This window comes from Miniopterus natalensis, chromosome X (assembly GCF_054644295.1).
Source record: "Miniopterus natalensis isolate mMinNat1 chromosome X, mMinNat1.hap1, whole genome shotgun sequence".
Taxonomy (NCBI): Eukaryota; Metazoa; Chordata; class Mammalia; order Chiroptera; family Miniopteridae; genus Miniopterus; species Miniopterus natalensis.
The window spans coordinates 69,282,150-69,307,964 of record NC_142103.1 but is presented as its reverse complement, the minus strand read 5'-3'; the positions used below and the strand labels follow the sequence as shown (position 1 = coordinate 69,307,964).

The 25,815-nt window shown below is 36.3% G+C and overlaps 1 protein-coding gene across 1 annotated transcript in view; it reads right to left on the bottom strand.

Annotated features, from left to right (window-relative positions):
- The window catches only part of BRCC3 (BRCA1/BRCA2-containing complex subunit 3), a 62,205-nt gene that overhangs the window by 22,614 nt on the left and 13,776 nt on the right, over nt 1-25,815 (bottom strand). Inside the window, exons 5-7 of the mRNA XM_016216922.2 lie at nt 23,657-23,744; nt 14,591-14,679; nt 12,827-12,882 (exon numbers count right to left, since the gene is read on the bottom strand). Of these exons, the coding sequence (XP_016072408.2) occupies nt 12,827-12,882; nt 14,591-14,679; nt 23,657-23,744 (233 nt within the window). The remainder of the gene's footprint in view (nt 1-12,826; nt 12,883-14,590; nt 14,680-23,656; nt 23,745-25,815) is intronic.

Genomic DNA, 25,815 nt, shown 5'->3' with positions numbered 1-25,815 from the left:
GTTTGCCTTTTTATTATTGAGTTTTGAGAGTTCTTTATATATTCTAGATACAAGTCTATTGCCAGATATGTGATTTACAAATATTTCCACTCATTCTGTAGCTAGTCTTTTCATTCTTTTAACAGTTTCTTTCACTCAGCAAATGTTTAAATTTACCCAATTTTTCTTTTATGGAAAAATGCTTTTGGTTCCATTTATAAGAATTGTTGGTAAACTCAACATCATATAGATTTTCTCCTATCTTTCCCTCTAAATCTTTCATAGTTTTTGTTTTCTATTTGGACCTATGATCCTTTATGAGTTAATTTTTATGAGGTTTGGTATGAGGTTTAAGTTTATGTTTATTATTTTGTATTATGGTAGTCTAATTGTCCTAACACCATTTGTTGAAAATGCTATACTTCCTCCACTGAATAGCTTTTTCAGTTTTGTCAAAAATCAGTTGGCCATCTTTGTGTGGCTCTATTTCTGAACTGTATTCTGTTCCACTGATCCAGGTGTTTATCCCCTAACCAATACCACACTGTCTTGATTACTGTAGTTTCATAGTAAGTCTTAAAATTGGGTAGTGTGATTCCTCCAACTTGATTCTTCCTTTTCAAAATTGTTTAAGGTATTCAAGTTCTTTTGCCTTTCCCTATAAATTTTATAATTAGTTTGCATGTATCTATGAAAAATATTGCTGAAATATTTTTTTTTAATATATCTTTATTGATTTCACAGAGAGGAAAGGAGAGGGAGAGAGAGAGAGAAACATCAATGATGAGAGAGTCATTGATCGGCTGCAGCCCACAACCCGGGCATGTGCCCTGACCGGGAATTGAACCCCGATAGCCTGGATCCTAGGTTGATGCTCAACCGCTGAGCCACCCCTGGCCAGGCTATTGCTGAAATTTTGATTGCTATTGATCCAAATCTATAGATTAATTTGGGGAGAATGTAAATCTTTTATTATATCGAGTCTTCTAATCCATAAATAAACATGGTATGTCTTTCCATTTAACTAGGTTTCCTTTTATTTCTTCCAATGATTTGTGGTTTTCAGAATATAGATCTGATACATGTTTTAATAAATTTACACCTAAGTGTTTCATTTTAGGAAATACTGTAAATGGTACTGTGTTAAAATTTTGTTTCTAATTTTATATTGCCAGCATATAGAAATATGACTACTTGTGTGTGTTGACATTGTATCCTGTGACATCACTTAACTCACTTAGTTCTAGGAATTTTCTATGCAGAAAACCATGCAAATAAGGATCAATTTATTTATTCCTTTCCAATCTATATGCCTTTTATTTCTTGCTTTATTGCACTGACTAAAATTTATAGTACAAAGTTCAATAGAAGTGGGGAAAGTGGATTTTTTTCAGCATTACACTCTTACTTTTTTTTTTAAGAATTTTATTGATTTTTAGATAGAGAGGAAGGGAGAAGAAGAGAGAAACATCGATGTGTGAGAGTGAAACATCGATAGGCTGCCTCCTGCACGGCCCCCACCAGGGATCGAGCCCTCAACCTGGACATGTGCCCTGACCAGGAATCGAACCAGCAACCTTTCAGTGTACAGGATGACACCCAACCTACTGAGCCACATCAGCCAGAGCTACACTCTTTCTATTCTATTTCAGGTCTTTCTGCTCTGTTTGATACATTTTTTAATTGAGGTAAAATTCAGAAAACAAAATTCACTACTTTAATAATTTTAGTGTGTTATTCAATGACTTTTTTGTATATTCACAATGTTGTGCAATTATTTTCACTATATAATTCTGTAATATTTTCATCACCCCCCTCCCCCCAAAAAAGCCCATACTTTTTGCACAGTCACTCTCTGTTATGGTCTGAATTGTGTACCTCACTAAATTCATATAATGAAGCCCTAACCCCACTACCTCAGAATGTGACTATTTGAAGATAGGGCCTTTAAAGAGGTGATTAAGGTAAACTTAGGTTGAGCCCTAATCCAATGACCAGTGCCCTTATAAGAAAGGGAAATTTGGACACACAAAGTGATACCATGGATGTGCACACATAGAGGAAAGGCTACATGAGGACAGAGTGAGAAGGCAGCCTTCTGCAAGCCAAGGACAGAGGCCTGTGAAGAAACCAAACCTCCCAACCCCTTGATCTTGGACTTCTAGCTTCCAAAACAGTTAGAACATAAATTTTTGATGTTTAAGCTACCAAATGTGGCCTTTTGCATCAGGCTTCTTTCACTTAGCATGTACTCAGGGTTGATCCTCGTTATTGCATTTATCAGTATTTCATTCCTTTTTATTATCCAATATTCCATTGTATAGATATACATTTGTTTACCTATTTTATCAGTTGATGGACATTTGGGAATAGTGCTACTATGAACATTCATGTACAAGTATTTGAGTACCTCTTTTCAGTTCTTTTGAGTATATGCCTAGGAATAGAATTGCTAGCTCATATGAAAATTCTAATTTTAGCTTTTTGAAGAACCATCAAGCTGTTTTCCACAGCAGCCACACCACTTAACATTCCCACCAGCAATGTCTGAAGGTTCCAATTTCCCAGCATCTTTGCCAGCACTTGTTATTTTCCATTTTCAAAATTATGGTCAATTTAGTAAATATGAGGTGATATCTTGTTTTAGTTGTGTTTGTTTTTTTTTTAGTTTTTATTTACATTTTCCAAATGACTAAAGAGGTTGAGGATCTTTTCATATGCTTGTTGGCCACTTGTATATATTTTTTAGAAAAAAAATGTCTATTTGAGATCTTTGCCCATTTTTGAGTTGTTTGTCGTTGTGGTTTTTTTGGTGTTTTTAAAAAATTTATCCTTTTATTGTTGAAATTTTTCCCCATTAACCTCTCCCACTCTGCACCCATTCCCCACACTAGGCCTTCACCAGACTATTGTCTGTGTCCATGGGTTATGTATATATGCATGTAAATTCTTTGGTTAATCTCTCCCCACCCACCCCCACCTTCTCTCTGAGATTCGTCAGTCTGATCCATGCTTCTGTGTCTCTGGATCTATTTTGTTCATCAGTTTATTAAGTTCTTCAGATTCCACATATAAGTGAGATCATGTGATGTTTGTCTTTCTCTGCCCGGCTTATTTCACTCAGCATAATACTCTCTAGGTCCCTCCATACTGTCCCAAAGGGTATGAGATCTTTCCTCTTTACAGCTGCATAGTATTCCATGGTGTAAATGTCCCACAGCTTTTTTATCCATTCATCTACTGATGGGCACTTAGGCTGTTTCCAGATCTTAGCTATTGTAAATTGTGCTGCTATCAATATATGGGTGCATATATTCTTTCTGATCAGTGTTTCTGGATTCTTAGGATGTATTCCTAGAAGTGGGATCACTGGGTCAAAAGGCAGTTCCATTTTTAATTTTCTAAGGAACCTCTGTACTGTGTTCCATGGTGGCTGCACCAGTCTGCATTCCCACCAGCAGTGTACCAGGGTTCCCTTTTCTCCACACCCTCACCAGCACTTGTAGTTCATTGATTTGTGGATGGTAGCCATTCTGACAGGTGTGAGGTGATACCTCATTGGATTTGCATCTCTCTGATGATTACTGATGTTGAGCATTTTTTCATATGTCTCTTGGGCATCTTTATGTCCTCTCTGGAGAAGTGTCTATTCAGGGCCTTTGACCATTTTTTAATTGGATTGTCTTCCTTTTGTTGAGTTGTATGAGTTCTTTGTACACTTTGGAAATTAGCCCCTTATCAGATGTATCCTTGGTGTTGTTCTGATTTTGAGTTGTAAGAGTTATTTATATATTCTGGAAACTAGACCCATATTAGCCATATGATTTGCAAATATTTTCTCCTATTCTATAGATGGCCATTTCATTTTCTTGAAAATATCTTTGTTTAATTTTTATCAAATCCAATTTATCTAGTTATTTTTGTTATTCATGATTTTGGTGTCCTGTCTAAGATTACATCACAAATCCAATGTCATAAAGATTGAACCCTATGTTTTCTTCTATGTGCTTTGTTTTAGCTCTCCTACTTAGGTCACTGATCTATTTTGAGTTAATTTTTGTACATAGTATATGTGGATATCCAGTTGTCCCAGCACCACTTGTTGAACAGGCCATTCTTTCCTCATTAAATGGCACTGGCACTCTTGTTGAAAATCAACTGGCCACAGATATTCAGGTTTATTTCTGGACTCTCAATTCTATTCCATAATGGTCCATATATCTACACTTATGCCAGATCCACAGTTTTGGTTACTGAAGCTTTGTAGTAAGTTTTGAAACTTGGAAGTGTGATCCCTCCAACTTTGTTATTCTTTTTCAATATTATTTGGGCTATTCTGGTCACCTTGTAATTCCATATGAACTTTAGGATCATCTTTTTCATTTCTGTTAAAAGGACCATTGGAATTTTAATAGGGATTACATTGAAGCTTTAGATCTCTTTGGGAAGTATTGCTATCTTAACAATATTGAGTCTTTCAATCCATGGATAAGGGATGTCTTTTAAGTATTTTTTAATTTCTTTCAGTAGTATATTCTAGTTTTAACTTTACAAGTCTTTCCCATCCTTGGTTAAATTTTTCCTAGGTATTTTATTATTTTGGATGCTATTATAAATAGAATTGTTTTCTTAATTTTCTTTTTGGATTGTTCATTGCTGGTGTGTAGAAACACAGCTAATTTTTTATGTGTTGATTTTAAACACTGCAACTTTGCTAAATTCATTTATTAGCTCTAGTAGCTTTTGGGACTTCTTTGGGATTTTCTATATATAGGATACATCATCTACAAATACAGATAGTTTTATTTCTTACTTTCCAACTTGGATGCCTTTTCTTTCTTTTTATGCCTAATTGTTTTGGCTAGCACTACCAGTAGAATGTTGAATAGAAGTGGTGAAAGCAGGCATCCTTGTCTTGTTCCTGATCTTACTTAGGGAGAAAGCTTTCAATCTCTCACCATTGAGTAAAATGTTAGTTGTGGGTTTTCATAAATGCCCATAAATGTTGAGGAACATTCCCTAGATTCCTAGTTTTCTGAGTGTTTTATCATGAAAGAGTGTTGGAATTTGTCAAATGCTTTTGTGCATTGACTGAGAGGATTATGTGTGTTTTCTCATTCTATTACTGTGGCATATTATATCAATTAAATTTTTTATGATGAAGCTCATTTGTAGCCTGGGATGAATCCCACTTGGTCATGGTATATAATCCTTTCAATATGCTATTGGATTCAGTTTGCTAGGATTTTGTTGAGGATTTTGGCATCTGTATTCATAAGGAATATTATTTTGTCATTTTCTTGTCTTTTCTGTGTTACCTTTGTCTGGTTTTGGTATCAGGCTAATGTGGGCCTCAAAAAAATGAGTTAGAAGTGTTCACTCTTCTTTTTTTTTATTTTTAGTTTCAGAAGGATTTGTTTTAATTCTTCTTTGAATGTGTGGCAGAATTAACACCACTGTAATAATCTGGTCTTGGAATTTTCTTTGTTGGGAGGTGTTTTACTGTTTAATTTTTATAAGTCTTTCCAGGTTCTCTATTTCTTTTTGAGCCAATCTGAGCAATTTTGTGTTTCTAGGAATTTGTCCATTTCATTTAGGTTATCTAATTTGTTGGCATATAATTGTTCAGTTTTACCTTATCTTTTTTTATTTCTGTAAGATTGGCAGGAATGTCCCTACTTTTATTTCAGATTTTAGTTACATAGGTCTTCTCTCCTTTCTGTCTAGCTAAAGATATGTCCATTTTATTTATCTTTTCAAAGAACTAACTTTTGATTTATTTGATTCTCTTTATTGTTTTTCTACTCCCTATTTTGTCTTCACTCTAATATTTTTTATTTCCTTCCTTCTGGTTGCTTTGTATTTACTTTGCACTTCCTCTAGTTCCTTAAAGTGTACAGTTAGGTCATTAATTTGAGATTCCTTTTTTAATATAGGGATGTACGTATATAACTTCACCTCTGAGCATTGCTTTTGCTGCATCCCATAAGTCTTGTTATGATGTGCTTTCATTTTCATTAGTCTCAAAGTATTTTCTAATTTCTCTTGTGATTTCTTCTCTGTTCCATTGGTTAAGCGTGTACTTTAATTTCCACATATTTGTGAATTTTCCAGATTTCCTCTGTAAACAATTTCAGATTTTATTCCATGTTTGTAAAAAATGCTTTGTATGATTTCAATCTTTTGAAATTTATGGGACTTGTTTTGCAAACTAACATGTGGTTTATCCTGGAGAATGTTCCATGTGCACTTGAGAAGAATGTGTATGCAGCTGTTGTTGAATGGAATATTAGGCGTACTTGGCTTATACTGTTGTTTAATTCTTCTATTTCTTTTAATTTTTTCTTCTAGCTATTCTCTCCTTTACTGAATGTGGTGTGTTGAAGTCTTCCACTACTATTGCCAAGTTTTGCAATGATATATTTTCAGGCTTTTTGTTAGGTGCATGTATGTTTATAATTTTTATATTGTCTTGATTGTTTGACACTTTTATCATTAAATAATGTCCTCCTTTGTCTCATAACAATTTTTCTCTTACAGTCTATTCTGTCTGATAACAGTATATCTTTGATTACTATTTGCATAGAATATCTTTTTTCATTCTTTTACTTTCAACCAACTTTTGTCTTTGTATCTAATGTCTTTTGTAGAAAGTTTTTTTCTTTTATCCATTTTGCCAATCTCTGCCTTTCAATTGGGGAGTTTACTTATATTTACATTTAACATAATTACTGATTAAAAAAGGACTTCTGCCATTTTGCTATTTGCTTTCTACGTCTTTTTTTGTTCCTCAATTTTTCCATTACTGCCTTCTTTTTATTAGAAAGATATTTTCTACTGCACCATATTGATTCCCTTCTCATTTTTTAACTATATATTTTTATCTTGTTAACGGTGGCTCTGGAAATTACAATTAACATTTTAATTTATAACAATCTAGTTCAAATCAATACCAACTGAGTTCCAGTGATATACACATCGCTCTTATATAGCTCCATTCCTATCCTTTTATATTATTACAAATTACATCTTTATACAATGTCTATCAACTTAGATTTATTGCTTTATGTAGTCTTTTAAATCATATAGGAGAAAAAGTAGTTACAAAATTGAAAATACATTAACACTGATTTTTATATTTAACAATGTAGTTACCTTTCCAGTATTCTTTATTCCTTTGTGTGGATTCAAGTTACTGTTTACTGCTCTTTCATTTCAGCCTGAAGGACTCCCTTTAGCATTTCTTGTAGGGCAGATCTACTAGTGACAAAATGCTCTCAGATTTTTTTACTTGGGAATATCTTCATTTCTCCTTCATTCTTAAAGGATAATTTTGCCAGAAATTCTTGCTTAGTTGTTTGTTTGTTTTTTAATCAGCATTTAGAATATGTCATTCCACTGCCTTCCTGCATCCTTGGTTTCTGATGAGAAATTGCCTCTCGATCTTACTGAGAATCCTTTGTATGTAATGAGTCACTTTTCTTTCACTGCTTTCAAGATTCTCTTTGTCTTTGGCTTCTGACACCTTGATTATAGTATGTATCAATATAGATCTCCTTGAGTTTATCCTGCTTAGAGTTCTTTGAGATTCTTGGATGTGTAGATTCATGCTTTTCATCAAATTTGGGAAGTTTTTTACCATTATTTTTTCATATATATTTTCTGACCCCCCCCTCTTGTTCTCTCTCTCTCTCTCTCTCTCTCGGTCTCTCTCTCTCTTATCTTCTACTGGGACTCCTATTATGAGCATATTAATATTGTTTTCAGGTGTCCCACAAGTCTCTTAGGCTCTGTTTCTTTTTCATTTTTTCTTTCTGCTCCTCGACTGGGAAATCTCCATTGACCTAACTTAAAGTTTGATGATTTTTTCTTTTTCTTCTCAAATCTGCTCTTGAACCTCTCTAGAGAGTTTTTCACTGCAGTTATTGTACTTCTCAGTTCCAGAATTCCTATATGGTTCCTCTTTATTGGTATTCTCTATTAAATATTCTCTATCATTCTCATAGTTTTCCTTAGTTCTTTGTACAATATTTCCTTTAGCTTTTTGAGGATATTGTAAATAGTTGATTGAAAGTTTTTGTCTAATAAGACCAATGTGTAGGCTTCCTCTGGGAATGTTTTTATGAATTTTTTTCCTGTTTAAAGCCCATAATTTATTTCTTTGAATGCCTAATGTGTTTTGTTGTTGTTATTGAAAACTGGACATTTGGGATATTATAATGTGGTAACTCTGGAAATCCGATTCAACCCCCTCCCAGGGTTTGTTGTTGCTGCTTGCATTATCTGATTTTGTTTATGTGTTTAGTGACTTTCCTGAACTAATTTTTATAGCCTATGTTACTTGCTATGTGTGGCCACTGAGGTCTCTGTCCTTTTAGCTTAGTGGCCATCTAGTGAATTGACAGAGATTTCCTTAAATGCTGGGGTTCTGGCGGTGTTTTTCTTGATTAAGCACTTGCCTAGAGGCTATAAAGTTTTAATTAGTTTCTAGAGTTCCAATAAAGTTGATTCTGACAGTTTTTGACAGATTATTTGCTGCTTTGTGGAAGAGAACTTTTCAAGTTTCCTACTATGTCATTTTTTTTTTTTTTTTAGGTCACTCTCTCTATTCACTCTTTTACTTAATATTTTTTTTCTTTTTCATTCATACTGGATAATATCTACTGATCTAACATCAAAGTTTACTGACTCTTTCCTCTGTCATCTCCATTCTGCTGTCAAATCCATCCAGTGAGTCTTATACTTCAGTGATTGTATTTTCTAGTCTAAAGTTTGCACTTGGTTCTTTATGTCTTACATTTGTTTGCTGAGACTTTCTATTTAAATATTTATTGCAAGAATATTTGTGATTTTTCAAAACATTTTTATAATAGCTGCTTTCAAGTCTTTAAGAGATAATTCCTACATCACTATCACCTCAGTGTTGGCATCTGTTGATTACCATTTTCCATTCAAGTTGAAATTTTTGTGGTTCTTCATATGCCAAGTAATTCTGAAATGCACACTGGGTATTTTGAATATTATGTTAAGAGATATTGGGTCTTGTTTGTATTCTATGGAGAATGTTTTCGTTTTAGCAGACAATCTGCCTAGCTAAATTCAGGTTGAAATTTCGAAAGTGGGTTGTGTTTCCCATGTCCACTGAATGTTCAGACCCTTTATAATACTCTTCAGATCTTTCCTATATGTGTGCTACCCAGCAGTCAGTATAGGGCCTATGTGGTGGTCTACCAGTTAATTCAGTTCTCAGTTATGCTAATTAGGATCAGATCCATGCAAACATGGCTCAAAAGCAGATTTACAAACAACTTTATGAAGTTGCTTTATCACACTCCTCCTTTTATGTGATTTCCTGGACACTGCCCCTTTTGGTCTTCCTGCCAGGAACTTGGAACTCTAGTTACTTCTCTTTAGTGCTCTTTCAAGATTGAGCCTCTGTTTGTACAGAATGTTTAGTAACCAGGCTTCCATTTTTAAGCCAAAATCATTATCATCATTAGCAGCAACAGCAGCAGCAAGAGTTCTAACAAATAGAATAAACTGTCTGGGAGGAAACAATAGTTAAGATTGGTATCCCAGAGCCAGATACCTGAAATCTTACATTTAGTGGTCCCTGAGAAAAATGGCAGGCTTTCAACCCACTCACCCTAAAATGAAGCTTCCGTTGACAAGGCAAGACCACAAATAATGAATTATTACTCATCTTTTTATGGCTTTGTTTTTAAAAGAGTATGAAGAAGATAAAAAATAAGTAAACATAAAACATGACCACAGAGGAAACAGATAACTGAAAAAAGAACAGAAGAAAATTTAACATTTCAATATTATATCAATAAATCAAGAACAGGATACTATGAAATGGGAAGAACCAGTAAACAAGGAAAAAACCCCTTGGAACTTAAAAGTATAAAATTGCTAAAATTAAAACTTCAGTGAATGGGTTGGAAGATAAAATCAAGAATATGCCTGAGAAATTAGAACAACAAAAAAGAGACAGAAAATATGAGTGAAAAGGGTCACTGTGGTCAACCTAGACCTTTAATATCTAATAGTCCTAGAGAGAGAAAGGGGAAACAGAAAGAGGAATTATCAAAGAACAGAGAAAAGGATATGACACATCTGTCCTACTAACTTATGGGGAGAAGGAGGGAGAGGATCATGGGAGAGGAAGCTGTTGAAGTATCTCATGTTGGGGCTTCAAGTCCATGAGAGAGGAGTGCACTGACTAAGTGAAGGTGAACACTCACCACGACTAGAAGGACTACTGCCCTGATTCCCAAAACCAGCACAAGACCAGGAAGCCTCCTTTCCCTGTAAGCATACCTTTGTTTATGTCATCTCCCCAACACTTCAGATGCCATCTTAGAGTCAAACATGGGGGAAAGGGAAGTAACTGAAAGAATGAGAAATTATCCCCCAAAGACTGATTTAAACTTGAAGAAACTTTAAGTTATGAGTTTGGATTGAATTATAAATAATATTTTCTCTTCCCAGGTACTGGGTAGGTTATGGATTGTTTTATCTGAGGATACAAAATCAAAAACAACAACAAAACACCAAAAAACCAATAGCAGAGAATTTCCCAGAGCTGAAGGACAGGTGCTATCTGATTGAAAGCATCCAACAATTTGAATCATAGAATAACCACACTCTAGCTATATCACAGAACATTTCACAGCCTCGAGAATAGAAAAATTCCAAAAACCTATTAGAGAAAGAAAAATAATTCCCCACAAAAGAACAAGAATTGGACTGATAAAAGACTTCAGCAGCAGCACTAGATGTTTAGAAACAATGAAATGATTGATACCTTTAAAGTTCTGAGAGGGAAAATATCGATTTAGAATTCTTTATCCATTAAGGTTATTAATAAAGAATAAAAAAAGTTTCAAACAAGTATGGACTCAGAAGGCTTAGTTCAAATGCATACCTTTCTGAGGAAGTTACTAGAGGGTCTTTAACAGCAAAATGACAGAGTAGACCAAGAAAGGTCCCATGAAATCCAGACAACAATGGATCCAACTCAGGAGGATAATGAAGGAAAGTCCCAGTATGTCAGCTGAACCCAGATTAGGGTAGGAAGATGAAGAGTTTCAGAGTGCAATCCTAGAAAATTGGGGAATCCAAAGAATTTTATATTACTCCTAAGAATCTGGAACTCAGGAAGGTGATAAAGGCAGAAAAATAAGGGAGAAAATCCATTTCAAAACCCCATGAAAAAGAAAAAAGCTATACAAGAATGGAAATTGAATCAAAGTATACCACTTTATACTGCTTGGTTGTACATGGAATAATATTTACATAATTATAATACAGACACTTTACTTTCTACTCTTAGAATCAACTAGTAGACAAAGCACAGAAAATGCAATTATTGTTACAACACAGAACAAAAATATTTGCAACTGTGAAAATATAAAGGTTTATGGTAAAATTGCAAGTAACAGTAGGGAGCCAAAAGATACTGTCTATTGTCTGTTGTTGATAGAATAAATAAGAGGGCAAACTTTACTTAAGATTAGAAAAGTAACCAACAAAAGAATTAAAAGTAGTAATTAAAGTACCCCGGGGAAATGAAGATGGGGCAGTGTAAGTGAACTAAACCTTCATTTGTGAGAGCAAGATAACATAATAATAATAAAAGAGATAATATCTAAAATTAGTAAATCAAGAAGGAGTATCAAAAGCATATTATTTAGAGATATCAAAGTAAACATCAGAACTAAAAACAAAATTGGGAGAAAGAAGTGGCTCCTTCCGAGGACTGAGACTATTTATTATAAGTTCTTCTGTACTCTTAATTTTATGCATGTGCATCTATTACTTTGATGAAAATTTTAGAAATTAAAGTTTATTGACGAAGCAACACTTTTATGTAGTTCAATATTCCAAAGCTACATAAAGGATACAATGCAGTCTTCACATCCCCTACTTGCTCTGGTGTTTTTCCTCCATACAGTCTAAGTATTTATAAGCATGTACACTGGTATGTACATGTATTTATTTCCCTTCCATATTTTTACATGAATGGTAGCATGCTATATATAATATTCTTATACCTCACCTTTTATATTTAACAAATGTATCTTGGAGGTTTCTGTATTACTAATGAGCTTTCTCATATTTTTTAACATATTAATTCATTATTTGGATGCATCATACTTTATTTAATCAGTCTGTACTGACAGACATATGTTTCTTCCAATTTGTTGCTATTTCAAACAATGCTACAATGCTACAATAATAAATTAACAATTATTATAAGAAAAAAATTTAAGACACTCTTTGCTTCTGTTTCCCAATTAGATAATGAACTTGGCTTTCATCTTTGCATCCTCAGTGTCTATCTTGATGCTTAGCATATAGTAGATATTAAATTAAGACTTTCTAATTTAGGTTGAATTGAATTTAAATGAGGAAACTAACCTATGCAAGCATTTGAATGAGATATCATAATTCTAAAATCAAGTTTATGGCACAGCAAAGGCAATATTCTATACAAATATATAGTACTCTGCACACTCAGCCTTTGTTTTACCACTCACCAGAAAAAGGAAAAGTGGCAGTGCACCTCAGTTTAGAATAATTGCAAGACAGGAGATGTGGGACAGGGCCATGATGATGTAATTGCAATTAAAAGACTGCTTGTATGAGCAGAGCTTTCTAGGTTTCCAGTACCCAAGATGCTAAAGAGATTCTAACCCCTCAAAGAGATGTTAATGGGAATAAGTAGACTATAGAATTCTTAGTGTCTTCCCAGTGAGAGAAATAAAATGAAACAAAACAATCAATTTCCTGGACTAGCGATTAACCCGCTAATACATACATACATCTCTGTCATACTTACTCTGAGCTCTTTTGGGCCTGAATGGATTGAAAGCAAGTGTAGAGTACCCGGCCAGTCTACAAAAAATAAATAAATAAAAAAGAAAGAAAAATCACACAGAGAAGGATTAATTTTGAAAAGGGTATAGTAATTTAGTAGACTCTAACCTGAAACTCAAAGATCACTCTGAAAGTGGAAGGTTAAAAGAGATCACAAAGATGGAATATGCCATAAATCAGTTTCTGTAAGAAGTATCATATAACTAACTCAGCATGAAATGGCCACAATCAAACATCTGCTCACGCGACAGCAGAGAACTGCTCACAACGTGAGACCAAGAAACTAAGAACTAAAGTATTCAAACTGCTTTGTTGGACGCTGGCAAACTTATTCAACAACGATTTATAATGATAACAAATAAATTTATAATGACAAAACCAAAAGCATTTCAAATGAAGTATAAAGGTCAAAATACTGAACCTCAATGTTTGTGGGAAAGTGTTTTTTTTATGAAGAATATTCATTGTTAATATAGAGTCTGAGAATATAACTAATGTATTAAATGATAGGACATACTTGATATTCTTGGCAGAATTCACGCCTACAATGTTAAAAAGTAATTTTCTTTTTGTTTGAGTTGACACATAGCAAAATCTCCTGACATGAACATAAAATTCCAACAGAAGCACTCTAAATAGAGAACGGCAAGACTAGCCACTGATTGAGCTGCTTAATATCTCTAAGCTTCAGTTTGCTCATCCATAAAGTATGGATAATAATAATCCCCATAGGTTTGTGGTCGGGGTTAGAGCATATTTATGTAAAACACAATAATTAAGTGCCATGTGCCTCCACTCACTGCTGTGGTCAAACCTCCACCATTTCTTGCTAAATTACTGTAATATCTTCCTAACTGCTTTCATGGGTGCCATGAATTCCATACCTCCTCTCTCCCCACACTCCCAATCCCACCCCCTATCCAATTTATTATCAATACAGTAACCAGAAATTTCCCATTAAAACATAAAATCATCCTCTAGTGCAGCGATTTTCAACCGGTGTGCTGCAAGAATTTTTAAAACATGCAATACCTGACTAGTCAGGGGCACTGACCTCTTTTCCCTTAGATGTCAAATTTAAAAATGACAACAGCCAACAACAATAGCCGTCCAGTGTGAATGAATCAAAATGATACCAATTTTTTGTCAGATCGGCAAAAAATGCAATATATTTTTTGGTGTGCCGCAGAATTTTAGTAATTAGTTTATGTGCCATGAGGTGAAAAGGGTTGAAAATCGCTTCTCTAGTGGCTTTTCAATTCAGAGTCAAAGTCAAGGCTTACAAGATCTGGCCCCTGTTATCTTTCAGACCTCACTGTAGGATGACTAAATGAGTTATCATCCAAACCAGGATACTTCCAAGAAGTGAATTAACTGAACAGGAGACTGGGATATTGGGGTAAAACTGGGGCTGACAGAGGCAAACTGCAACATATGGTCACAGTCTTCCTTACTCTGCTGTAGCCACACTGACTTCCTTGATGTCCCTTGAACATGGCACACTCACCTCAGGGTCTTTGCACTGGCTATTTCCTCTGCCTGGAACGCTGTTCCCCCAAGAAATCCACAAGACTTGTTCCCTCACTTTCTTCAGGTCCTGACTCAATGACCTTTCTCATTGAAACCTTCCCTGGCCACCCTATTGAAATTGCAAAAAGATTTTTCTCTATTCTGTGTGCAATCACACACACACACACACGTACACATGTGCACACACACACAATACCTTTGTGTTTTTATCTTCAATGAAACAGGAAAAAATAAGTCCTACAAAGCCTTGATCCATCATCTGGTACATGGCTTGTGTGCGAACATCTGTAAATAAAAATAAAAATCTGCTATCAATAAACTGTATCTTATAGACATTAAGATTTAAATATAAAAGTGGTATACAATCCTCCTAGGATTCAGATTCTATAGGCAGAAAAGGGATATATCCTCAGGACAATATGATTGTCAAAGTATAAATATTTTACTAGGTTAGAGAAATACTATGGGAGGTATGCAATTAAATTAGAAAACTTTTAATAAACTCTAGGCTACCTAGCCCAAAACTAGCCCTCCTATGAAACACAACATTGAAAGTAAAATGGAAAACTTGAATTAGCCCCCAAAATTGATAACTGCTTCCAGGGGAATAAAAGAGAAAGGAAGGCACTGGAAGGAGATAAAAAGATTTCCTAGCCCTAGCCAGTTTTGCTCAGTAGTTAAAGTGTCAGCCTGTGGAATGAAGGGTCCCGGGTTCAGTTCTGGCCAAGGGCACGTACCTCAATTGCAGGTTCAATCCAGGCCCAGTTGGGACACATACAGGAGGCAACCAATCGATGTGTTTCTCTCACATCAGTGTTTCCCTCCCTCTCCCTCTCTCTCTCTTCCACTCTCTCTGAAAAACAATGGAAAAAATATCCTTGGGTAAGGATTAAAAAAATAAAAAATAAAAAGATTTCCTAGAATAAACTTTTTGATGCACAGCTTCTACGGAAATGATACTAAAGAACTGAAATATAAAACTATTATAGAGGAAATTATAGAGAAAACCACTGTATAGAAGTGACTGCAATAGGATTAAATTCAAAATCCCAAGAAGTAGAAACAAAATTTCACTACATGCTTATGCAATTTTTGAAAAGGAAATCATAAACAGGCACCAAATAACAACATTGGCAGAGGCAAAATTCAAGATCTGAAGTCTTCAGACCATCATTTATATGGATACAAAAGATCAGGTATTGTAACAAAACACCACAGTGCGACGTTTGGTCCAATGACTTGTGCCCATTTCATTTGGCAGTATGTTCTTAAACATTCTTTGCACTTATACTTTTTGATCTGGATTAGGAACTCTCCTGGATGCCTTCCTAAGAGTGAGACCAAACAGTACTGAGCAATGAATATGAAGGAAATACTGGCTGAAACTGCTGTTACTGACAATAGTGTTGTATAAATGGTCTCTGTACTGCTCTATGACATTGGTAAAAAAGTTTAATACCTCTAAGCCTATTTCCTCACCATCTCTACTCTCACAGGGTTTTGTATTTTAAAAATTACAAGATTTTTTTAGCACAATGCCTAGCACATCAAAGGTACTTCATAAGCATTCTTTCCATTCCATTTCATCCACAACCATCGTTGAAGAATCGCTATCTGAGTCTGAAAAGGATTACTGTCCATACCATCACACCCAAATTGCTTTTGTCAAGATAACCATTTATCTACTCTTGGTCCTCAATTTACCCGATTGCTCACTCCTTGAAACTGTCTTCACTTGGCCTCACACTCCCATTCTTCCCATCTGTCCTCAATTTCCTGGCTGATCTTTTCCAATCTTGCTGGGTCCTTTCCATCTTCCCACTCCCGAAATACTGGTATACCAAGGGCTGTCTTCTGTCCTTTCCTCTTCTCTAGCTACACTCACACCCTGGGGGATTTCATCCAGTTCCATGGCTTCATACCTCATCTCTACACTAGCTGCTCCCAACTCCCACCCAATAAACTCTAGTCCCAGACTTCTGCCCCAGACTCCAGAATCGTATATCCAATTGTCTGACACTTTGACTTGGTTGTCTGAATACAGTACTACTCAGAGTAGCAGGTCCATGAACTATTTGTTACCTCTTCACAAGGAGACAAGAGCTTGAGCTGGCATGCAAATTTATGCACTGCTTCCTTCATTGATTAAGTCTTAAGGAAAAAAAATAACACGATGTGCTTAGTGTTATAGATGATTTATGTTCAGTAGTTCCTTATCTCACTGATCACAGATAGTTCACAAACCAAAACCAGGCTATGTGAATATCACTTGCCTAACAGACATTTGAAACTAACATGTCCTAAACCAAACACTAGATTTCCCTCACAAAACCTAATACTTCCCACTGCTTCCCCATCTCAGTCAGCAACTCCATCCTTCCAGGCGATCAAGCTAAGAAACTTGAGCACATTTTTTATTCCTCTCTTTCTCTCATACCCTGCACCCAATTCATCAGCAAATCCTTTTAGTTCTACCTTCCAAACACAACCAGAATTAGATCACTTCTTACCACCACCTCAACCACTATGACCCAACAAAGCCACTATCACCTCTATCTTGGATAACTGCAGCGGCCTGTTATCACCCAATATCCAGTGATCCTTTTAAAAGTTAGGCCAGATCATGTCATGCTTCTTCTGAAAACTCTGCAATGGCTCCCAATCTCACTGAAGAGTAAAAGTTAGAATCCACAGTGGCCTACAATGGCCTACATATCTCCTGGTGCACCCATTAACTCCCTGCCCTCATTTCTATCACTCTCCTTCATCAATCGGCTCCAGGTACACTGGCCTCAATTTTCCTCATGCACTCCAGGTGCACTCCAACTCAGGGACTTTGCACCGGCTGTTCCTCTCTGCCTGGAACACTCTTCCCACAGATATTTGCATGGCTAACTCCCTCACTTCCTTCAGGTTTTTCTCAACTGCTATCTTCTCCATGAGACCTAATCATATCACTTAAAATGTAAACCTCACCCCCAACCCACAGGCACTTTCTATGCCCCTCACCCTGCTTTACTTTCTTTCCCTCCGGTAACTTAATTATTTCTAAGTGACCTCCTAAATGCCAAATCCATAAGATATGGTTTAGTTTAAAATAGTGCCATCCAACAGAACGTTCTGTGACTGCTGTCCAGTTTTCCTTTCAGCATTAAAACATCATTATTTCATCTATTGACTACCATATGAACTAGTTTGCTTGAATTTAGGGGCCACATTATATGAAAAATATTTGTTTGTAATCACTAGGGGCACATTCTGAGAGGAGATATTCACATTTATGAGAAAACAACGAAACCGTCTGAAGGGACTACAGAATCACACCTCCCATTTCCTGGTGTGAAAGTAGAATAGTGTAAACACAGTATTTTTTCATTTACTCTTGACTAAAAATTTTCCTAAAACAGAAACTACAGCACAGTTGGTAATAAAGAATTTTAAAAGAATGGGAGACAATATACACAAGTGCTTTAAAAACACAAGCCCTGAGATAGCCATTATATTAGAGTAGAATTTTAGTTTAGTCTTCACTTATTCTATACCTTGTCCTAATAAAGTTTCCATCTAAGTCTGTTTGCTAAGAAAGGCATTACAAATGTATTATATTTTAAAATGTGTTTATAATGATTCTAAGGAGTATTGACTAGTAACCTCTAGAACAGAATGCTTGTTTTGGTAAAATGTAACTTGTTAAAGTTATTGGTTGTAGAAAACTGCTTAATTAAAGGTGCAGCCTATATTTGTCATAGGAGGCTGGTCTGATCCACCAACTCTGGTGGTAAATTAACTCACTATATCAGTGCCAATTATTTTGCTCTGTATGAAAGAACTGAGCAGGTCTTAATATTAGGAACACAGCTACAGGCACATTTCTCCTTTTACTATGCACTTATTATGACAATAAATATGAGTAACTTGAAAACAGTACCAAGTCTCATGAGATTTATGAAACAGCCTGCACCATTTGAATCACTGCCCTCTTTTGCAAACCACATATAGGTAAAATTTGGGTAAGTTGATTATGTAGGTATAACTCAGCTCTTTCTGTATCACCAAACTATGCTTCCTCCATTTCCTATTTCCATAAATAGCATTCCCTCCTCAACTACTACCATGATCCAACAAAGCCACTGTTACTTTTATCTTGGATCAAAGCAAGATGCTGTAAAATGCTTAGGCCCCTGATCCATACAAACCTCAGTTCAGATACAGATTTTGCCACTTACTTAGCTGTCTAGTTTTGGACAACGTATTTCACCTTTGAGCCTCAGCTTAGTTTCTTCCCTTAGTCACACACTCTTCATGATTACTTGGGAAGTGTTTCAAGTAGAGAGTAGTTGTAGCGTCAGATGCTGCACAAGACGGAGACTTAAAACGTTCACTAGATTTTCAACATGGATGTCACGGAAGACTTTAGCAAGATCCACTTCAACAGTGATGGGCTAGAAGCCAGACCAGAGTGGAATGAGGAGTGTGGGTGAGTGGTGAGAGAGTGTAAGTGTGGATATCTCTTTGAGTCTGGCTATGAAGGTGAGGGAAAAGGAATTGTGCACCCGAAGGGGAGGTGGGACTGGGAAAAGTTTTCTGTTTTTTCTTCAACACGTGAGGTATGAGCATGTTTGAAAGCTTTATCCCCAGCACCTTGAAAAGGGCCAGACACACAGTAGTCACTCAAACTTATTTGTTGAAGGAACAAATAAATTATGGGTAGAACACAGTACAGCAGAAAGGGGATACAGATGTAGGGGACAGAAGCATAATGAGGGGTGTAAGGTTCTTGGGAACAGGGGAGGCAGGAGCTGAGAGGAGTGGATGGAGGGGTGGTAGCTAGGAGCCAGGACACATTCTCTGCTGTAACGAGGGGACAAAGGACAATGTGGGCATAGTAAGCAGGTGAGTAAGGAAAAATGGAGAAAATCCCTTTCTAATTATTCCTGTTTCCTCTATTAAAGTAGGAAGGGTATTATCTGCTGAAAGGGGAAGAGGAAGTGGGGAGTGCAAAGCTTCGGGAATGAGAACAAGTCCAGATGGAGACAAATGGCATGAGACTAAATGATCTGAGACTGGATCCCGGACTGGAAGGGAAAAATTGCTATAAAGGACAAAACTGGGATAAATGGCAAAATTTGAATAAATTTGGTAGATTACATAGGATTATATCAACGTCAAATGTCCTGATTTAATATCTGCACTGTGGTTATGGAATTGAGCACCCTTGTTCTTGAGAAATAAGTCACTTTCAAATAGTGGGTGTTCTGAGGGATACACAGAGAAAAATGATGAAGCAAATTTGGCAAAAGGTTAACAATTGTTGAATCTCGTTCTTTATGCTATCTTAGCAATTTTTCTGCAAGTCTGATTTTCTTTAAAAATTAAGTTTTAAAGTCTTAGTGTGTGTGCTTGACCTACATCACCCTTGCCTCTGGAAACCCTAACCCAAAGCCAAAACCCTCACTTTATACTTGAAGGAATGAAGTTTCCTTTCTATCCCTTTCATGGAAAACTCTGTCCTTTGTATACTTTATTGCTATGGTGGGTAACATAGTTTAACATTGTTAGTTTCATTATTTACTGTGCCTTTTATTACAGAATGACCTATCTTCTCTCACCCTTTTGCTAATGACGGAACTGCTACCTTTATTTTCTTCATTAGTTTAACCTAGCCTATTATTTTTTGTTCAAGTCTTTAGGTTTATAGCTTGTCTTTAATGACATATTATTGTGTTTATTTCTTAATCCTGAGGCTTTTATTTTCATAGCTATTTACCCTGTTTAAATTTCCTTGTACAAATGTTCTATTTCTTTTTTTTATTAAAAAAATTATTAAGGTTGACATGATTGCAGGAGTCACCCTTCCCCTCCCCACCTTTGCTCACCTCCACACTCCCCGCCAACCCTTTCCTTGGCCTTTACCAAATTATTGTCCATGTCCATGGGGTATGCATATATGTTCCTTAGCTATTTCCTTCAACTTCTTTATCCAGTCACCCCCACGCCCCTCCCCTTGGGCGCCAGTCAGTCTGTTCCATGTATTCATGCTTCCGGTTCCATTTTGTTCATCAGTTTATTTTGTTCTTTAGATTCCACATATGAGTGAGATCATATGATATTTGTCTTTCTCTGCCTGGCTTATTTCGCTTAGCATAATACTCTTCAGGTCCATCCATGCAGTGGCAAAAAGGTAAGAGATCCTTCTGTTTTACAGCTGCATAGTATTCCGTGGTGTAAATGTTCCACAGCTTTTTTATCTGCTCATCTACTGATGGGCACTTGGGCTGTTTTGTTTATTACTGTCACTGTTTTCCCCTTAGTACTTTTTTTTCTTCCCTACAAAATCACAAGGTCTAAGACAGCAGAAACCATGATTGTATTATTCCATAAAGGTATCCGATAAATTTGTTGAATAATCATTTATGTAATAATCCTTTTAAAATATGTTTAGAGCACTGTCTTATTTAACCCACTGGAATTCAACCTAATTCTACTAATTACCTTGTCATAAAAAGCATTAAAAATTTTTGTTACACACACACAGTCACATCCCTCTCCCTCCCTACCTTTATTTTATTTTTATTTTATTTTATTTTAGTTGTTGTTGTTAATCTTCACCCAAGGATATTTTTCCCACTGATTTTTAGAGAGCATGGAAGGGAGGAGAAAGGGGGAGAGAGAGACAAAGAGAAACATCGATGTGAGAGAGACACATGGATTGGTTGCCTCCTGCTCCCACCCTGATCAGGGCTGGCAACTGAACCTGCAACCCAGGTACATACCCTGGACCGGGAATCAAACCTGCAACCCTTCCATGAGCGGGCCAACGCTCTAACCACTGAGCCATGCCATCCAGGGCTCTACCTTTTCTTTAATGGAAAAAATTTTCAGTCCTTCTCACTTGCATTCTTTAACAGAGCTTGGAATTAGTTTTCTATGAAACATACTTACTGTACATACTTTGTCAACTTGTTTTTATTCATCACTCATTTTACTTCCAAGGCTTGCTAATACAGGGCCCATTTGACTCAGTCCTTGAACCGTTGTTTGGAGATGAGTTATATCTTTGCATCTACAAAATCCCATAGGCTCTGGAAGTCTACAACAATCTATTTGTTGTGAATACCAGCTTAGTTGGGAGATTATTTTTTTAGTTATACCCATAGTTTTATTACCACAAATATTTTGAGATCTCAGTTGAGACCTGATCTGTTCTTACTGTTAATCCTTCAAATGTTGTCTTTCCTTCAACTTTAGGTATTTGTTTTCTCTCTCTTTTTCTCTCCTCAAGAGAATTTTTTAAATATGTTTTTAGTGATTTTAGAGAGAGGGGAAAGGAGAGGGAGAGAAAGGGAAACATCAGTGTAGGAGAGGAACATCTATTGGTTGTCTCCTGCATGCCCTGACAGGGGACTGAACCCACAACCTGGACACGAGCCCTGACTGGAAATCGAACCAGTGACCTTGAGGTGCATGGGACGACGCTCAACCCACTAAGCCACACTGGCCAGGGCTGTCCTCAAAGAGTTTTATAAATAAATGCTGTGGTATCTATCTTTGATATTGCAATAAGCATGGAACAAAATGCCATATACATGATTTCATATATTGCTCCTAACAACTCTGAGACCAACAGTATGTTCTCCACTTCTGTCAGAGAGGAAAGTACAGCAGAGAGAGGTTGGAAGGTCTTCTCAACTAGTAAGTGACTGAAACAAGATTCTAACACAGACCTGTTTCCTAACAGAATCCAAGGCAAGTGTTCCCAACCCTCATGATTGATAACTGTGAACTTTCTATTTGTAGTTTAAAAAATTAACACTATTAGAAGTGTCTTTGAGCATAGCCTTTATTACAGTTTCTGTTATTCCTTTTGCTTACCCAGTTAAGAATTATTGTTTCCAGGTAAAATCTCAATGTTCCAGTCTCCCAATCTGTTGTTGAATTATTTTCATGTGGCTCCTTAATCATTTCATAATTTAGAGCTGATTTTGTTCAGTTACACTCTGCAGTACCCTTGTTTTCCTAACTGCTCTTACTGCTGCACTGCAAATGCTTCCCCAGGTTCTTGTTTAACGGCTTGGATCTTCTGCCCCTGGGAGGAAAATTCAATCACTCTGAATTATGAACACTTTTTGGGTGTTCAACTTCAGAGACTGATAATGATTTTTTTACCTAAGTTCTTAGGGAGATTCTTTTCTTACCACAAAATTTTATCTTTTCCATTCTAACTCATTACCATAGTGACAGTAATTGTTCAGAAATATACGCTCCAATAATTGTTCAGGAATATACACTCCACTTTCATTGTGGCTGGTCCTTATTTCTTTCTGGCTGATGGCACTATCATGGGAGAAATTTGATGCCAATCTGATTTTAGCGTTGATGGTGGCAGAAAAACAACAGCTGTGATTATTGAGTCAAAGTGAGGTACAAACACTGAATTTATTCAGTGATATTAAAGTTTTACAGGAATACATTTGTAGCTATAAAAACAACCTTTATTGGGACATTAGTGAGCCAAATGGAGAATCTGAATAAGGTCAGTAATTTAAATAACAGTATTTTATCAATGTTAATTTGTCAATTTTCATAAATGCACTGTAGTTGTATAAGAGAATATCTTTGTGTTTAGGAAAGTCACACCAAAGAGTACTTAGGAATAGAGGAGGACAGTGTCTACAACTTACTTTCAAATACTTCAGGGAAAACACTGTACTCAGATGCACACATCCACATATACACACGTATATAGCAGGAAGAGAGTAACACAGCAAGTGTAAAATGTTAACATTCAGCAAATCTAGGGAAAGAGTATTCAGGAATTCTTTGTACTATTTTATCAACTTTAGAGGGGTTAGGAGGTAGGTTGAGAGCCCCAACAGCTAGGATGGAGTGTGTGTTAAACAGAGATTGTAAACATCAGTTTTGTAAATTTTACTCTTCATACCAATGGGAGTGCGCTGGACAGTGGTATTCAGCAATCAGCAATTTTCAGTTACATTTTTTTTTTTCATCTTTTTACATCAGCCAATTGTAAGGCTTTAGTTAATCTTGATTTCCTAAACAGTCAAAATGGAGTGCTGAAATTTTATCTCTATTAAAAACAATTAATACGACATAAATCATTACTTTTAAAACATAGCACAAAAATAAGGACACCTGTTTAAGGATAGTTAAAATTTGCTTTAAAACAACCATAGCCCATGTAATGTAAAAGGAAAATCATATTCATTTCTAAGAACAATAAACACTGCAACCCCATACTTACCAACATGTGAAGGCCAAACAGTTATATGAGGATGGGAATGATACCAGCCCACCACTCTCATGGGGCGACCTGTTAATTCAGCCAACCTGTGTGTCTGTCAAGGTATTTTCAACTTGTGGAAACAAAAACCTGTGATGCTGATAAGGGCTCAGAAAGTATCCTGAGATTTAAAACAAACCATTTACAATTTACTATCAATAAAAAAATGAAATAAGATTTATGCCCAGAATTTCCCAGACTTCCCATTTAAAAACAAAGGTGTTTCTTTTTTAAAATGAAATCCACTCCATTCCCATTATTGTATATAGTTACATCCTCCCAATTCAATTTAGCCAATGTTTGATCACTTAAATACTTTTACTCTGGTATCTGAAAAACTTTTCTAAATCTTTGGAAATGACTTACATTATTAACTTGCATACTCTTTTATCCTCTCTCTAGCTCCATCCTACTCCCATTTTTGAAAAAGAAATACAAGATTTTAAAAATTTACTTGATTTCTCTCTGGCAGGCTGCCAATGTCAACAATAGCAACTAGAGTGGTTTCAGAGACCAAATAAATCTACTTCAGTCTCCCCATTAGTCTAGAAATATTCCCAAATGAATCTTTTCCTCCTTTTTTCTGGAAGTAAAATTTTCCCATGATTCTGAGGCTCTAACTTGAGATGAGAACTCAATTCAGAGATAAGAAGTTGTCCCCTTCCATTGCTGCTCACTGAGAATTGCTGCTAACATGTAAAATGCTGGTTCACTTCCCTGCAAATTACATTAAAACACAATAATCTTTTTATACAACTAAGTCTAAGAAAGAATACTTTTAAAGTTTTTTATTTTCAATTGCCAAGAAAAATTACTTAACTGCTCTAAGCCCATTTCTTCAGCTGCAGACTGGGGGAAGTCCAGCTCACACAGCAGAGAAGAGTACATGAGGCAATCCAAGCAAGCAGTATCTTGCCTGACACCAAGTAAGTGCTTAACAGACACTAATTGTCATGTCAGTACATTAACATGCAACACTGTGTCCAGCCATCCATCTCCCATTTTGAGAATGGACTAGTTTTAGTTTGAAGTTATAATATGTAATCATAACAAACATCTTTTATACAATTATTTCCTAGGAATTTTATTTTGGCAAAGTTTGTTTGTTTGTTTGTTTGTTTGTTTGTTTGTTTGTTTAAATGCTAATGAACGGGCTTTCTGCTTCTGGCTAAAATGGAATAATAGGGACTGGATTTGTCTCCTGCCTCAGACAAGCAAACAAACCCGATTAAATGAAACAGGAAGGCCAGTAAATGGGACACAAACAAGGTGAGCCCTTGAGAGAACTTCCAGGCCACAGAGCAGGAAGGGGAATTGAGGTGGAGTTCAGCCAGCTCCCTGTGTTCAGGAGATGGATCGGACAGTCCATTAGCTAGAGTTGGCAGGGTAGAGAACTGGAGAGAAGTGAGCAGAAGGAAAAACCCAGAATATCCAGAGGATCCCGCTGGAGTATTCCACAGATCACTGATGAGCATAAGCGTGTGAGGAAATGACGTGAGGCCAGAGGAAGGACCACCAGAGAGGATAAACAGTAACGATGCTCAGCATTCAAGCAGGACTGGGACTAGTGGCTGTCCCCACTGGCAGAACAATGCAGGAGGCATTGGGTAGGGTGCTCAGAAGGGTCTTGCCTCAGTAGTGTGGGAAAAATATGACTCCTACACTGAAAGGGCCCATGCAACAAATCTTCAAAGCAAGACTCCAAAGCAGAGGTGGGGAACCTTTTTTCTGACAAGGGACATTTGGATATTTATAACATCATTCTTGGGCCACACAAAATTATCAGCTTAAAAATTAGCTCCTAGGTTTATGGAATTTCTAGTCCTGCCTGGGGTTGCCTTGGCAGGGCCAGACCAAATGATTTCACAGGTCATATATGGCCTGTGGGCCGGAAGTTCCCCACCCCTGCTCTAAAGGATCCAACTATTCTGGGTAACTTAACAGCATCCACAACAAGCTCAAAAATTATGTCTAGGAATAACTACAAAGATATCCAACACCCAAGGGAAGATTATAATATGTGGCATGTGACCTAAAATTGCCAGGTATGCAGAGAAACAAGAAAATAAAATCCTTAATGAGGAGATGGAAAACAGATTAGTGGTGACGAAGGTAGGAAT